This window comes from Oncorhynchus nerka, linkage group LG26, assembly GCF_034236695.1.
Source record: "Oncorhynchus nerka isolate Pitt River linkage group LG26, Oner_Uvic_2.0, whole genome shotgun sequence".
NCBI classification, from domain to species: domain Eukaryota; kingdom Metazoa; phylum Chordata; class Actinopteri; order Salmoniformes; family Salmonidae; genus Oncorhynchus; species Oncorhynchus nerka.
In genome coordinates, this window is record NC_088421.1 from 42616824 (window position 1) to 42630659 (window position 13836).

The 13836-nt window shown below is 41.6% G+C and overlaps 1 protein-coding gene across 4 annotated transcripts; it reads left to right on the plus strand.

Moving 5' to 3' along the window:
• Positions 1-3061: 3061 nt before the first annotated feature.
• On the plus strand, positions 3062-12430 carry LOC135564750 (zinc finger protein ZFP2-like). 4 transcript variants are annotated; one of them, XM_065010741.1, is made up of 4 exons: positions 3062-3342; positions 7095-7277; positions 10280-10457; positions 10837-12430. In XM_065010741.1, exons 2-4 carry the CDS (start codon positions 7266-7268, stop codon positions 12159-12161), a joined length of 1515 nt encoding a protein of 504 aa, XP_064866813.1. In that variant the 5' UTR covers positions 3062-3342; positions 7095-7265; the 3' UTR covers positions 12162-12430. The 4 variants fall into 4 exon arrangements, with proteins under 4 accessions (XP_064866813.1, XP_064866815.1, XP_064866814.1 ...); XM_065010743.1 differs by lacking the exon at positions 7095-7277; XM_065010742.1 differs by lacking the exon at positions 3062-3342 and having other exon boundaries at positions 3367-7277.
• Positions 12431-13836: the final 1406 nt, after the last annotated feature.

Consider the following 13836-nt stretch of genomic DNA (forward strand, 5'->3'; position numbering starts at 1 on the left):
AAACTAGCTAGCTAGTAAACTACATTTGTATATCTAAACCAAAATCTAGCTAGCTTTCCTGATACGCTGGCTAGACATTCCAAAGCATATCAATGTAATTAGCCATCTGTTATCTGGCTATGTGATTTGTTCCTTTTTGAGCTCGTTAGGTATTAGTAAGGAGGAGATTATCTGGGTGACTAACTGGTGTCTGTTGGGGGTGTGTATCAGTGGAGGCTTCTCCTGAGGAAGGGGAGGACCATCCTCAGTGATTTTTCAGAAGCATTTCAATTGTAAAACATTGAAGTTATCCTTTTTAAATGAAACTATACTAAATATAATCACATTACAAAGTAATTGATTAAAACATCTCCGCATGTGTATTTCCCACCGTGACGCATGGAGTAGGAGGTGTTATGGTGTGGGGGTGCTTTGCTGGTGACACATTTATTTATTTAGAATTCAAGGCACACTTAACCAGCATGGCTACCACCGCATTCTGCAGCGGTATGCTATCCCATCTGGTTTGGGCTTAGTGGGACTATCATTTGTTTTTCAACAGGATAATGACCCAACAAACCTCCAGGCTGTGTAAGGGCTTTTTTACCAAGAAGGAGAGTGATGGAGTGCTGCATCAGATGACCTGGCCTCCACAATCCCCTGACCTCAACCAAATTGAGATGGTTTGGGATGAGTCGGACCGCAGAGTGAAGTTAAATTATAGATAATACGTATCGGTGCTCATCAGCCATTGGACATAAACATTACACAACAAGTTGGAAATAGCCAATTCAACAATGAGTGGTTTGAAAGGAATCAGTGTATAACTGCAAGCGTTGCAAAGCAATCACTAGCCTACTATTCAGTGGAGAGGGTGTGTGGTCCAAGTCTGGTCTCTTTTCCAAGCTTAAAAGGATAAACATTCACATACAACATCGTGGGCCAGAAACGGTTGAATATATTGGCCATGCTGTCAATCCAGCAGGACTTCTACCCGTTTAAAACAACTGGAGACTGAACTGGGAAATGTCAGACTTCAATGAGTTCAAGACAACTGGGAACTTGGAAAACCGCAAGCTCCGACCGGGAAAATACGTGTTGAATGGTCATCTACCTCGGAATTCCAAGTCAGAAACTCTGGCCTCTTTTTCTAGAGCTCCGACCTGAAGATCACTGACGTCATGATACAACCTTGTTTTTTCCCCCAGTTTTCAGTTGACTTGAAAGTATCATAAATCCAGAGGAAGACAGACTGATGACAAAATTTGCTCATGCCACCTTCCTGTTCAAGTGAGCACAGCACAAAGTGAGTCCAAAAATGTATTGTATGCTGCTGCATCAATGATAATATAATATGCTCAGCAACAATATGCCAGGGAGATATGTATACTGTAGCTAAGAAAGTAATACTAAATGTATGTTGTGTAGTGAGCTGTTAGTAGCCCATGTACTTTACCCTAATAATTTGATCCCTTACCCCCTCATAATTTAGCCTACTGTTCTGACATGTAGCCTATAGCCCGTTTTCAGAGAAATATCATCAAATATTGTAAAAGCTTTCATTGTCTGCTTATATGCCCCCTTTATTTATTTACCCCTTTATTTATCCTATGATTCTGACTTATACTGACTAATACTGTAAGAACGGCGCATGTTCTGAATTCTGTTTCTGTTCATTTTAGAAGTGCTAAACAAATAGTTATATTGACTACTACTATGTTGCTCATTGTCTTAATCAAAATTTGATTGCCTCTTATCCGCTCATCGTTCCCCATCAGTCCCCTTGGGTTTCTGTACAGGTCTTTGTGACATCAGCTGATGTAAGAAGGGCTTAATAAATACATTTGATTGATTATGCCATAGTTTGTACATCTCAATTGTCAGTAGAAACCACATTTGTTAAAGCAAGTCAGCCATATCAGCCTTTTTTTTTAAAAGGAGGTAAATGAGGCTGAATGAAATGTTTCGCTGCCAGACAAGGCTCTGCTGATAGCCAGGTGTAGCATGACAATGATTCACTCCATGGTGCTGAAAAGAAAGCTCTGCTGTTGGGACATCTTTATGTAGGCCTTAATAATATTGTTTTTGTCACTGTTATAGTACAATTAATGTATTGTTTAATGTTGTGTTGTTGCCTTGCTGGCATTCATCCCCCTCAAACAATGTATGCTTTGCCCCACCAAGATGTACATGCTAAAATGGCCATTGTGTTTGGCCACTGCAGAAGTCTGATTGAACATCAATCGGACTTTACTGGTTCACTGCACGGATCGCTCATCGGTAATCAGTATGTTATTTACGAGGCTACTCTTACTGGGCCTCAGCCAATAACCACAGCTGGACTCTGGAAGAGAACGTTGTCAGAGAGGAAGAGGCAAAGGGAGAGGCCCAACTCAAGGGAAAATCTGTCTCCCTCCAGCAGGTGGTGTTTGTCCGTTTTTTTCGCCCACCAAGCAAGGAGTTTTTGTATGGAGGTCAATGAGAGAGTGTTGAATTTGGTCATCAAAAAACAAATGGCTTATTTGATTGAAGTGTCTTAGCCTGCACTCACAGGACTGCCACAAGCCCTTGGCAGGCCGCTTGTGTGTCTTCCATTCAGAGGACCGCTATAAGCGCTAGAAAGCCATCTAGCCATGAGCTAATTTGAAAGACGATAGCAAGGAATTTCTCTCATCTCAAATTCAGCCTCCCACCTTCCAGCAAACCACAGCCAGGCGGAAGCTGCAAGCTATTTCTGTTGTTTCTATAAATACCTTAGATTTGTTTTGATTTTAATTTGATGTAACTTGCAAATGTAAAAACAATACAACCACACGTGGACATAATGCATTTGCAATCATTGAGGATGACACAAAAGACGTGATACAAAATCATTTAACGTTTAAATAGATTCATGCTATATTGATCATGCCAATTTCTTTTGACATTAATTTAACATACTATATATCATCGAGGCAATACAGCAGTTATATCCTAACAATAAATGACTCCCTAAACCGCCTCATCCACTTGAAGAGAGGTGTTGATGACTATATACAGTAGGTGGCGGCACATTTTAAACACCACAGAAGAAGCTGAAAAGCATCAACAGGAAGTACTTTGTTACCATCCTCTATCGAGTTTTCAAACCAAATACATGTCCACATCCTTTTGCAGGATGTTTCTAATGTAAGATTAGTCTAAATGAGACGTTTATTTCACAATTTAAATCGAGTTTTATATTTAAAAAGGTGTGTTCTAGCTTTTATTTATCTGAACGCTGTGACAAAGAAAGTAACTGTAGCGTAACGTTACTCTTACTGTCATGTTTTTTATTTGAAGAAACGTTAAATAAAGAATACAGTTGCTTCCATGATGGATCGGGTAAGTTTGGTTGACTTATGAACAATATGCTTTCTGTGGTGTATGAAATGTCAAGGCCTATTTTTTATAATCTTTGATCTTCCATGTCCATTCGTTCCATTTGAACAGCTGGACAAAATAAACAATGGTGGTAATAAACACTTGGGATATTTTGTCCTTCAGCAAAGTAGCCTACTAGCCTAAAGTACACAGATTAATACAAGGCAATGCGCAACAAGCAGGTAAAGTCAGAACCATGGAGAAATAATGAGGACAAAGCTACAACTTGCAGTAGTGGTGCTGGGTAAAGCTACAACTTGCAGTAGTGGTGTGGGTAAAGCTACAACTTGCAGTAGTGGTGCGTGGGTAAAGCTACAACTTGCAGTAGTGGTGCGTGGGAAAAGCTACAACATGCAGTAGTGGTGCGTGGGTAAAGCTACAACATGCAGTAGTGGTGCGTGGGTAAAGCTACAACATGCAGTAGTGGTGCGTGGGTAAAGCTATAACATGCAGTAGTGGTGCGTGGGTAAAGCTATAACATGCAGTAGTGGTGCAGTGGGTAAAAGCGTCAGACAAGCCAGAAAAATAGCCATATTACAACCTGTGTTGTGATAATTGCGTTGTTTGTTATATAACCTGTTAGTTCATATGCCTTGACACAGCTGAGACAAGAAGACAGTGGCAGAATACATTCAACCAGACATTTGTTAAAATCATAAAACCGGAGAGCAATATCTGTCCTGTTAAGTTCATAGTTACAACCTACAGAATGATCAAGCAAGTTAATGTTTCCAACGTTTTCGGACTACTAAACAACAATTGATTTAGTTACCGCAAGTCGCAAAGAAAACAGGCCCTGCATCCACTATTCAAGCACAATTTAAACTTCAACATCATCTTATCACCTATGCTTACATTACTACAACGAAAATATTTAAAAATAAACAAGGGGTGCAACTTTCACTGGGGACAAGGGACATCCCTACATTCTGAATTAGCATTTTTTTTGTCCCCCCCAATTCTAAATGTTGCACCCCTGCCAAAAACGATTTAGTTAGATAAACTTAGGCTAAATATGATGCGTCTATCCATGGTACTGATTTCTGTGTGTGCATTGCGAGTAGAAAAAAACATGTTGACTCACCTTAATTTGTAGAGAAATGCCATCCTCATCTTTCATGTTCCCTGAACGGTCTATGAGTCAGTCATACAGTAAACACTTTTAGTTTTTTTTGTCTTTGGCTTCCTTGCTAAGATAAACATGTTAATCACACAAATTATTTTGTTTTATATTCCGTTATATTGTAGTCGTGAGTGTTAAGTATTTTATGCGCCGATTTGGTAAAAATGATTGCAGCGGATTAAAACGACACTAGCTTCCATAAAGTGACCATTGGACTTAAATGTTTGTTTGACTACCTTTTGTAGATGCAACAGTTTTTATTACATTTATAATGTATCACTCTTGCTACATTTCTGTCCATTAATAACTTTTTGTAGCATTTCTGGCAATGCCAACTAAGTTTCAGACAAATCTAACTAACTAACTAATTTATCTATAGTTCTATCTAACCTGGTCAGCAACTTGGATGCTTGGCAACAATACAGTTGCTATTAGCTAGTTAGCCTCTGTAGCTAGCTATCTAACGAAAAGGCAAATAAATGTAGCTAGCTGTAATTGTTGATGGAAGGTTTGTTACACAAATAACTAAAGCCATTAGCTTGCTAGCAGACAACAGCTGAACATCGACAGAAAAGCTAGCTAACGATAGCAAGTGCACGTCCAAATGCGGCTCGTAGCTATGTTTTGTGGGACAATATACATCAGTTTTTTTTAAATGCCACACTGCTACCTTAGAATGCATGCAATGCAATGGACTTCTGCAACGCTAGCTAGCTACTCCATAGTCCAAGCTACGGTAAACGCTAGCCATATTTCACTGTCAGACAGGACACAACTCAATCTTGCTGAGAAAACAAATCAAATCAGATTGTATTGGTCCATACAAATACTTAGCAGATCTTATTGCAGGTGTAGCGAAATGCTTGTGTTCCTAGTTCCAACAGTGCAGTAATATCTAACAATACACAACAATAACGTTACACACATCTAAAGGAATGGAATTCAGAAATATATAAATATTAGTCCAGAGTATAAATACAGTACATTCATAAGTATGTGGACACCCCTTCAAATTAGTGGATTTGGCTATTTCAGCCACACCTGTTGCGGACAGGTGTATAAAAACGAGCACACCGCCATGCAATCTTCATAGACAAGCATTGGCAGTAGAATGGCCTTACTGAAGACCTCAGTGACTTTCAACGTGGCACCACCATCTTTCCTACAAGTCAGTTTGTCAAATATCTGCCCTGCTAGAGCTTCCCCGGTCAACTGTAAGTGCTGTTATTGTGAAGTGGAAAAGTCTAGGAGCAACAATGGCTCAATCGAGGAGTACGCCACACAAGCTCACAGAATGGGAACGCAGAGTACTGAAGTGCGTAACACGTTAAAATCATCTGTTCTGTTGCAACACTCCCTACCGAGTTCCAAACTGCCTCTGAACGCAATGTCGGCACAACTGATCGTCAGGAGTTTCATGAAATGGGTTTCCATAGCTGAGCAGCCACACACAAGCCTAAGATCACCTTGAGCCAGTCGCGGTTCGAGCTTGTATGGCTCCCTGGGCGAGCCATACAAAGCTTTCAGCTTTGAAAGCTCCTCTGCTTCAGCTACGGTCACTGGAAGAGTAAGACAAATTCTGAGGTCTGGGGTCTCCAGCGCCGGTCCACAGTCCGGTTCTACAAAGGTGGAGGGATCAGCGTAAAGAGGGGGGCTGCATCCAGAACCGGAGCCACCACCAAGGGTAGATGCCCACGCGGACCCTCCCCTATAGGTTCAGGTTTGCGGCCGGGAGTCCGCAACTTTTTTTTGGGGGGGGCGGGTACTGTCACGCCCTGACCTTTAAATATAAAGAAAACAGAGATATCTTGGTTAGATCAGGGTGTGACTAGGGTGGGTACACTAGTTTTTGTATTGTTTAGGGTTTTTTGTAGGTCTAGGTGATTTGTATGTCTATGGTGGCCTGATATGGTTCCCAATCAGAGGCAGCTGTTTATCGTTGTCTCTGATTGGGGATCATATTTAGGTAGCCATTTCCCTTTGGTGTTTGTGGGATTTTGTTCTATGTTTAGTTGCCTGTCTGCACTATTCGTATAGCCTCACGTTTCGTTCGATTGTTTGTTGTTTTGTTGAGTTTCAGTTATTAAATATTATGTGGAACTCTACTCACGCTGCATCTTGGTCTCATCTTTATGACGAACGTGACAAGTCCTGAGTTTCCCAAATTAATTTTCTTCTTAGAACAGAGTTTGCAGCAGAAAAGGCTGTTGTTTTTTTTCAGAATACACCAGCCAACTTCTAGGGATTTTTTTCACCACTCACCAAGGTCTTCCTGAAATACTGGTGGTGGCAACTTCTTCCTTCACTCTCATTCCTTGGGGAAACAAAGTTAGGTGGTACCTCACTTGGTCCTGTGCAAACTAGCTGTGTCTGAATTCTGTCAGTCAGCAGGGTCTGTAGACAGTGATTCATCCTCAGCAGCCGGATCTGTAGACAGTGATTCATCCTCGGCAGCATGTTATTCACAGCATTTATAGTGGTGGAACATCCCACATACATACCCAGTAATAATACAATCATCATTGTTACCTACAATATGGAAACTTAAAACTTTGCGAAAGGGAGATTATTTATTCTGTTTGTTACGCAGGGATGCACACACACGTGCGTGCACAAAAACCCACCTGAAGAATCCTGCTGGGGAGAAGTGGAAGTAAATGGGTCTTCAGGCTCAGACAATATTTGTGGAGACACCTGTGTGGCTGAGGAGGTGGACGGCTCCTCATCCTGAGGCTCCGAGATCATTTCTGAAGAGGCCTGTATGGCTGAGAAGGTAGATGGCACCTCATCCTGGCCAATGCCAGAGGGTGCTCCTGAATTTGCATTTACACACTGTTTTATATTATTCTTAATGATTTTGCAAACCAGAAAAAAATGCAACAATATGTCTGTGAAATTATATATTAACAGTTATGAATGAATTGTGGTTTATTTGGTATCATTTCATAGTGTGACTGATTTGACTAATCCCCCGCTCCCCCTACCTCGGGCTTCCAGTGGGGAGACCTGAGGTCAACCTACCCCCGTCCCACTTCCCCATCTTCTACTTCTGATTGGGAGACCTTCCCAGGCAGCAGCCTGCCTAGCTCCCAAACTAGAATCAGGGCGCCCACTCCGACAAGGTTAATTGACCCACAGTCCCACACGGTGACATGATATCATTGACGTGACGTGCAAATGAGCGATAGAAAACCAATCACGCAAATGTCAACATTCCCCCAAAAAATATTGGGTGCCCCGTGCCGCCCCCGGCAAGATGCCGCCTTGGGCTGCCCATACCTAAATCCGCCACTGCCTTGCGCAATGCCAAGCCTCGGCTGGAGTGGTGTAACATGCTGACCAGACCGGACACATCGCTTGCGCGAGCGTCGCAAAATAAATTTAGAAATCCATGTTATTCAATTATTACACCCACACTGCTCGCGCACGCCAACGAGCATCTGCGATGCCAAGGGCTAAAATAGAAGTCATTCCTATTTCTGACGCAGATCGCGCTGAAAGTCCTGCCTCTCCCATCTCCTCATTGGTTTATAGAAACAGGTACCCACGTGCCATTTCCTCATTGGTTATACCCACGTGGGTGATTGAAAGACGAAGTGTTTTGCCGGTTGTCATGGTAAAAGTGTAGTTGCCAATCAGGGATTTTCTTTATAAGTTCAAAGATGAAAAAACCTGGAAGGAGGAGAGATGACTAGAAACGATTTGGTTGGCTGTTTTATGTGTGGATTAATTGTCGGAGTAGAAGACCTTGTGCATTTCAGGTAAAATAACAACTCAATGTTTATATCCCAGGACAAATTAGCTAGCAAGCTAGCTAAATAGGACAAATTAGCTAGCATGTGCAAGCTAACTAGCTAAATTGCCATACATGTTTAATGCTTTTCGACCTGTCCCCAAATTAATGTAATGGTTCAGAGTTTGTTTTGATATTTTAACCTGCGTTTGGTGTAGGGGGACAAAATACATTTATGCACGATAGCGCATGATGGCAGACAGTTTGGGTTCCGTGTAAGGCTCGCTGCCGGCGGACAAATCTGGGTTTGGCAGATGTCAGGAGAACGCTACCTGCCCCAATGCATAGTGCCAACGGTAAAGTGTGGTGTAAGAGGAATTATTGTCTGGGGCTGTTGGTCATCGTTCTGTCCCTTAATTCTAGTGAAGGGAAATCTTAACGCTACAGCATTCTAGACCATTCTGTGCTTCCAACTTTATGGTAACAGTTTGGGGAAGGCCCTTTCCTGTTTCAGCATGATGCCCCCTTGCAAAAAACAAGTTCCATACAGTAATAGTTTGTCAAGATTGTTGTGGAAGAACTTGACTGGCCTGCACAGAGCCCTGACCTCAATCCCATCAAACACCTTTGGGATGAATTGCAACGCCGACTGCGAGCCAGGCCTAATTGGCTAACATTAGTGCCGACCTCACTAATGCTCTTGTGGCTGAATTGAAGCAAGTCCCTGCAGCAATGTTCCAACATCTATTGGAAAGCCTTCCCAGAAGAGTGGAGGCTGTTATAGCAGCAAAGGGGGGACCGCATGCATTTGGAATGAGATGTTTGATGAGCAAGTGTCCACATACTTTTGGTCTTGTAGTAGATGTGATGAGATAGTTGTGTAAATTCTACACAGGGGCACTCAAATTCAATCTTAAATGAATCATTGTTTATTATCAGCATGCTCTAGAGGTCAAAGTCAAACTTAGGATGCATAAAGTACCGTTCTGAAGGTATCTCCCTCAGGGCAGTCCCATTAGATCTCTTATATTACTGGTTACAGACAGGTTACATAGTCATAGTTCATAGGGTTGGTTCCAGGACACGTGTCTGGCACCGCCTCCTGTCTTAACTTATAGAACATATTCTGGCCGTTCTGCTAGATGGTCCTGAGGAGGGGGTCATGTTGCCCCCCTTCATATTTTTACCAGGAACCAAGGATTATTTATAACACTATGAACATTTTGAAGACTGCTCTTCACATGATAACATTTTCCATCACATGATGTATAGACATTATGGACAGTATGTGTATAGAATTACTGGAATATCTGTACAATATGTAGGATTGAGTCGTGATCTGATTTCCTGAAGGGTGAGCAAATATAGATGTAAACAGCACGTTGTTCATTGCATGCTTGTTAGCACCAGAAAAACATCAGAATAACTCTGCAGCACTTTAGGCTAGAAACAAGCTGTAAATGGCACCAGAAAGACGTGGCTCTATTGTACATGGGGATAACTGTATACATTTACATTCATTTAATTTCAGGTGGAAGGTAAAACCAAATAATTGATGGATTTGGCTCTAAATACTACATAATAATGAGCAGCAGTAGTTCAGAAGTTTTGGTTTTTCCTCTCTGGTTATTATGACAAATCACGGTTTCGCAGGTGTTGGCGTCCTTTGAATTTTGGAAAGGGGAGGGGATATTCGGCCTGTATCTTGAAAGAGGGTGGAGCTCCTTGTTCCAGCGTCTCTTAAGCTCTCCTCTTATCACGTATGAACCCAGAACTAAATTGAGCGGTTGACCAATTCATGAGACATTAGTTCTGCCTAAACCAAGATTAACTCAGGGGTGAAAGATGTGTTCAACTCCAATGAATACTCAGTCAAAGCTTCTGAGCATTAGAATTGTTATACATTTGTGGAAAGTAGTGAACGGTTACACACTTCAGGAGAAAGGAGGTATTATAAGGATGCAGCCATCAATCAGAGATTTAGACTAATCAAATGTTTGGTCTAATGATATTGTATGTACAATACTTCCTGTGGTCACCAGGACAGAGCTAGTCCGTCCCCCTCCACCCTGCCGGAGTCCCCTGGTCACAACTCTCCTGGTATCTCCTTACTGCTGGATCTGAAGAGGGTTTCTGTGCTGCTGGTCGACTGCAGGAAAACACCAGGGCAGAGTGGAACTGTGAGAGAAGGACACGAGGATGGAGATTTGATTTCATCAAGTAAGAACAATGGGGTGTGGATTAGACTACAATCTGCTTCTGCAACTTCTGTTAATTCATTGATTAACAGCATACATGTATGGAGGGGGGTGTGCCTAATAAACTGGCCACTCCACTGAGTGTATATTGATGATAAGGGCGGCAGGTAGCCTAGTGGTTAAGAGCATTGGGCCACTAATCAAAAGGTTGCTTGTTCCAATCTCTGAACTGACAAGGTGAAAAATCTGTCTGTGCCCTTGAGCAAGGTACTAAACCCTAATTGCTCCTGTAAATGGCTCTTTATAAGAGCGTCTGCTAAATAACAATAAAAAAAAGTTATAGGTTTTGGAAATATGTATCCATATACAAATACTAACTATTCAAGGTCTTTATTTTACAGGGGACACCCCTAACCATCGTTCTCTTAGTGGGAGGGGCTTATCGTCTGGGGAGCCTAAACAACATGTTGCTGAGGAGACAGAGAAGAGTCTCTCCAGATCAGAACATCTCAAGAAACACCAGCAGGGTCGTACAGGGAAGAAACCTCACCACTGCTGCTCTGACTGTGGGAAGAGTTTCACAAGCCAGAGTGGCTTCATTATTCATTGTGATCAGTGTGGGAAGAGTTTTGCTGCATCTAACACCTTCAAATCTAATGTAAGAATTCATACAGGGGAGAAGCCTTACCCCTGCCTTGATTGTGGGAAAAGCTTTGTTAGTGCAGGAGCCTTAACTGTACACCAGCGTGTACACACTGGAGAGAAACCTTATAGCTGTGATCAGTGTGGAAAGAGCTTCAATAAGTCAGTCCACCTGACTACACACCAGCGAACACACACTGGAGAGAAACCTTATAGCTGTGATCAGTGTGGAAAGAGCTTCAATAAGTCAGTCCACCTGACTACACACCAGCGAACACACACTGGAGAGAAACCTTATAGCTGTGATCAGTGTGGGAAGAGCTTTGCTCTAGCTTCCACCCTGACTTCACACCAGCGAACACACACTGGAGAGAAGCCTTATAGCTGTGATCAATGTGGAAAGAGATTTGCTGTATCAGAAAAACGAACTATACATCAGCGAACACACACTGGAGAGAAGCCTTATAGCTGTTATCAGTGTGGGAAGAGCTTTGCTGTATCAGAAAAACTAACTAGACACCAGCGAACACACACAGGCGAGAAGCCCTATAGCTGTGATCAGTGTTGGAAGAGCTTCAATCAGTCAGTCCACCTGACAACACACCAACTGACACACACTGGAGAGAAACCTTACAGCTGTGATCAGTGTGGAAAGAGCTTTGCTACAGCTTCCACCCTGAATCGACACCATCGAACACACACTGGAGAGAAGCCTTACAGCTGTGATCAGTGTGGGAAGAGCTTTGCTGCAGCTTCCACCCTGAATCGACACCATGGAACACACACTGGAGAGAAGCCTTACAGCTGTGATCAGTGTGGGAAGAGCTTTGCTGCAGCTTCCACCCTGAATCGACACCATGGAACACACACTGGAGAGAAGCCTTACAGATGTGATAATTGTGGAAAGAGCTTCAGTCAATCAGGGAGCCTGATTTCACACCAGCGAACACACACTAGAGAGAAACCCTATGTCTGTCTATGTGGAGAGAGCTTTGCTCATTTAGGGAATATGAGAGAACACCAAAAAGCAAAAATGTGCCGTATTTCCTCTCCCTCCTATCTGACACCGGTTCCAGATCCATAAATAAAGGATCAGTAGAAAACATCTAGTGAACAGTCATATCCATCTCCCATTCTTAAACAGTTGCCTTAGTCTGATCACCATGGTAACCTCTGTGGAGCATAATATACAGCTCTGATCTAGGATCTTGTCTCCCCTGTGTCTATGTAATATTACACATCTAAATGGATAAATGTTATCATAGGAAATGTCAGTGAACCCATGTGTGGGGGCGTGTTGATAATTGTATATTTTCATATACTCATGATATTATTAAATGTCATTATGTAGAATTTTTCAACAATAAGTGTATATTCATGTATTCAATTGATCAATAAATTAAATCTGTTATCTTCTAAACAAGAAGTTATCACTTAAACTGTATATATTATATATCTATAGTGATTAAAATATTCCTAAAACTAATCAATAATACATTGGATAATAATATCCATGAGGTCCAGGTAAGAACTATGCATACTGTCTTGTAACAATGGTTAATGTAATAACTTTTAGATTTATAATGTAATACAACTGGTAAATGTAATATCTTCTTGGTTAATATGATAACTTTTTCCACTTAATGTGGAAAAATAACGTTATCAGGTGAGTAACAACTTTTTAAATGAATATCGTAACACCTAAACCAATATTTAATGTGTTACTTCACTTATGTTAATGCACATACCACCCTCCTAATGCAAACCCACAAACACAAACCTATGCACCTGTACTCATACACTAACACACACAAGCACACATTCATTAAAAGACCTGAATTCATCTGTAGGCCTTATAGTCAATGAGTCAGGGGGCTCACTTGGGGTGAAATTTTTTAAGGTCAATGTCCCAAGAGTTGAAAATGGGTTCTATCATTGCAGCTTTCTGTGTGCTATCACTATTTCTATTCATCCCATTAAATTTTTTGGTAGCATCCAATAAGCCAACATCAGCGTAGAGGATGTCTGATGTAAGGTAGCTATCGACCTAGCTAGCTAGCGAACTACATTTGTTTATCTAAACTAAAGTCTTGCTTGCTTTCCTGATACGCTGCCTAGACATTCCAAAGCATATCAATGTAATTAGCCATCTGTTATCTGGCTACCCACAAACAGGGAAACAGATCCCAATCAAAGGTGTTATCACATGCTCCACTAAGGCAGTTATTTATCTTATAACTTGTCCTTGTGGTAAAAATTACGTGGTTAAAACAAAGTGCGAAATAAAAGTAAGTATCTCAGAGCATCGTAGCACCATTAGGTGCAAAAACTTTACTTATCCAGTTGCGGCCCACTTTTTGGAGGCAGGCCACTCTATTTCGTCTCTGCGTTATATTGGCATCGAACACTCCCTAGAGGGGGTGACCTTGATAATTTATTGTTAAAACGAGAGGCTGCCTGGATCTTTAACTTAAAGACCTTTGCTCCCTTCGGTCTCAACGTAGACATTGATCTGAAGCCATTATTGTGACTTTGCCATTGTAATTGTTTGTAAGGTTGTGCAGTCTAAAATGAATCTATGATCGTATGCTATCCATTTGTTGTTTGTATGTTGTTCTTTGTATGCCATTTTAATATTTGAGAATTAACCAATGATATTAGGCCACTCTTGGCGATGATTACAGACACCGGTAATTACATTTTGCATCTGAGCTCCTAGAGTGCGGCTCTCTCTTATTTTCACGCGAGTCTTGAGTCAC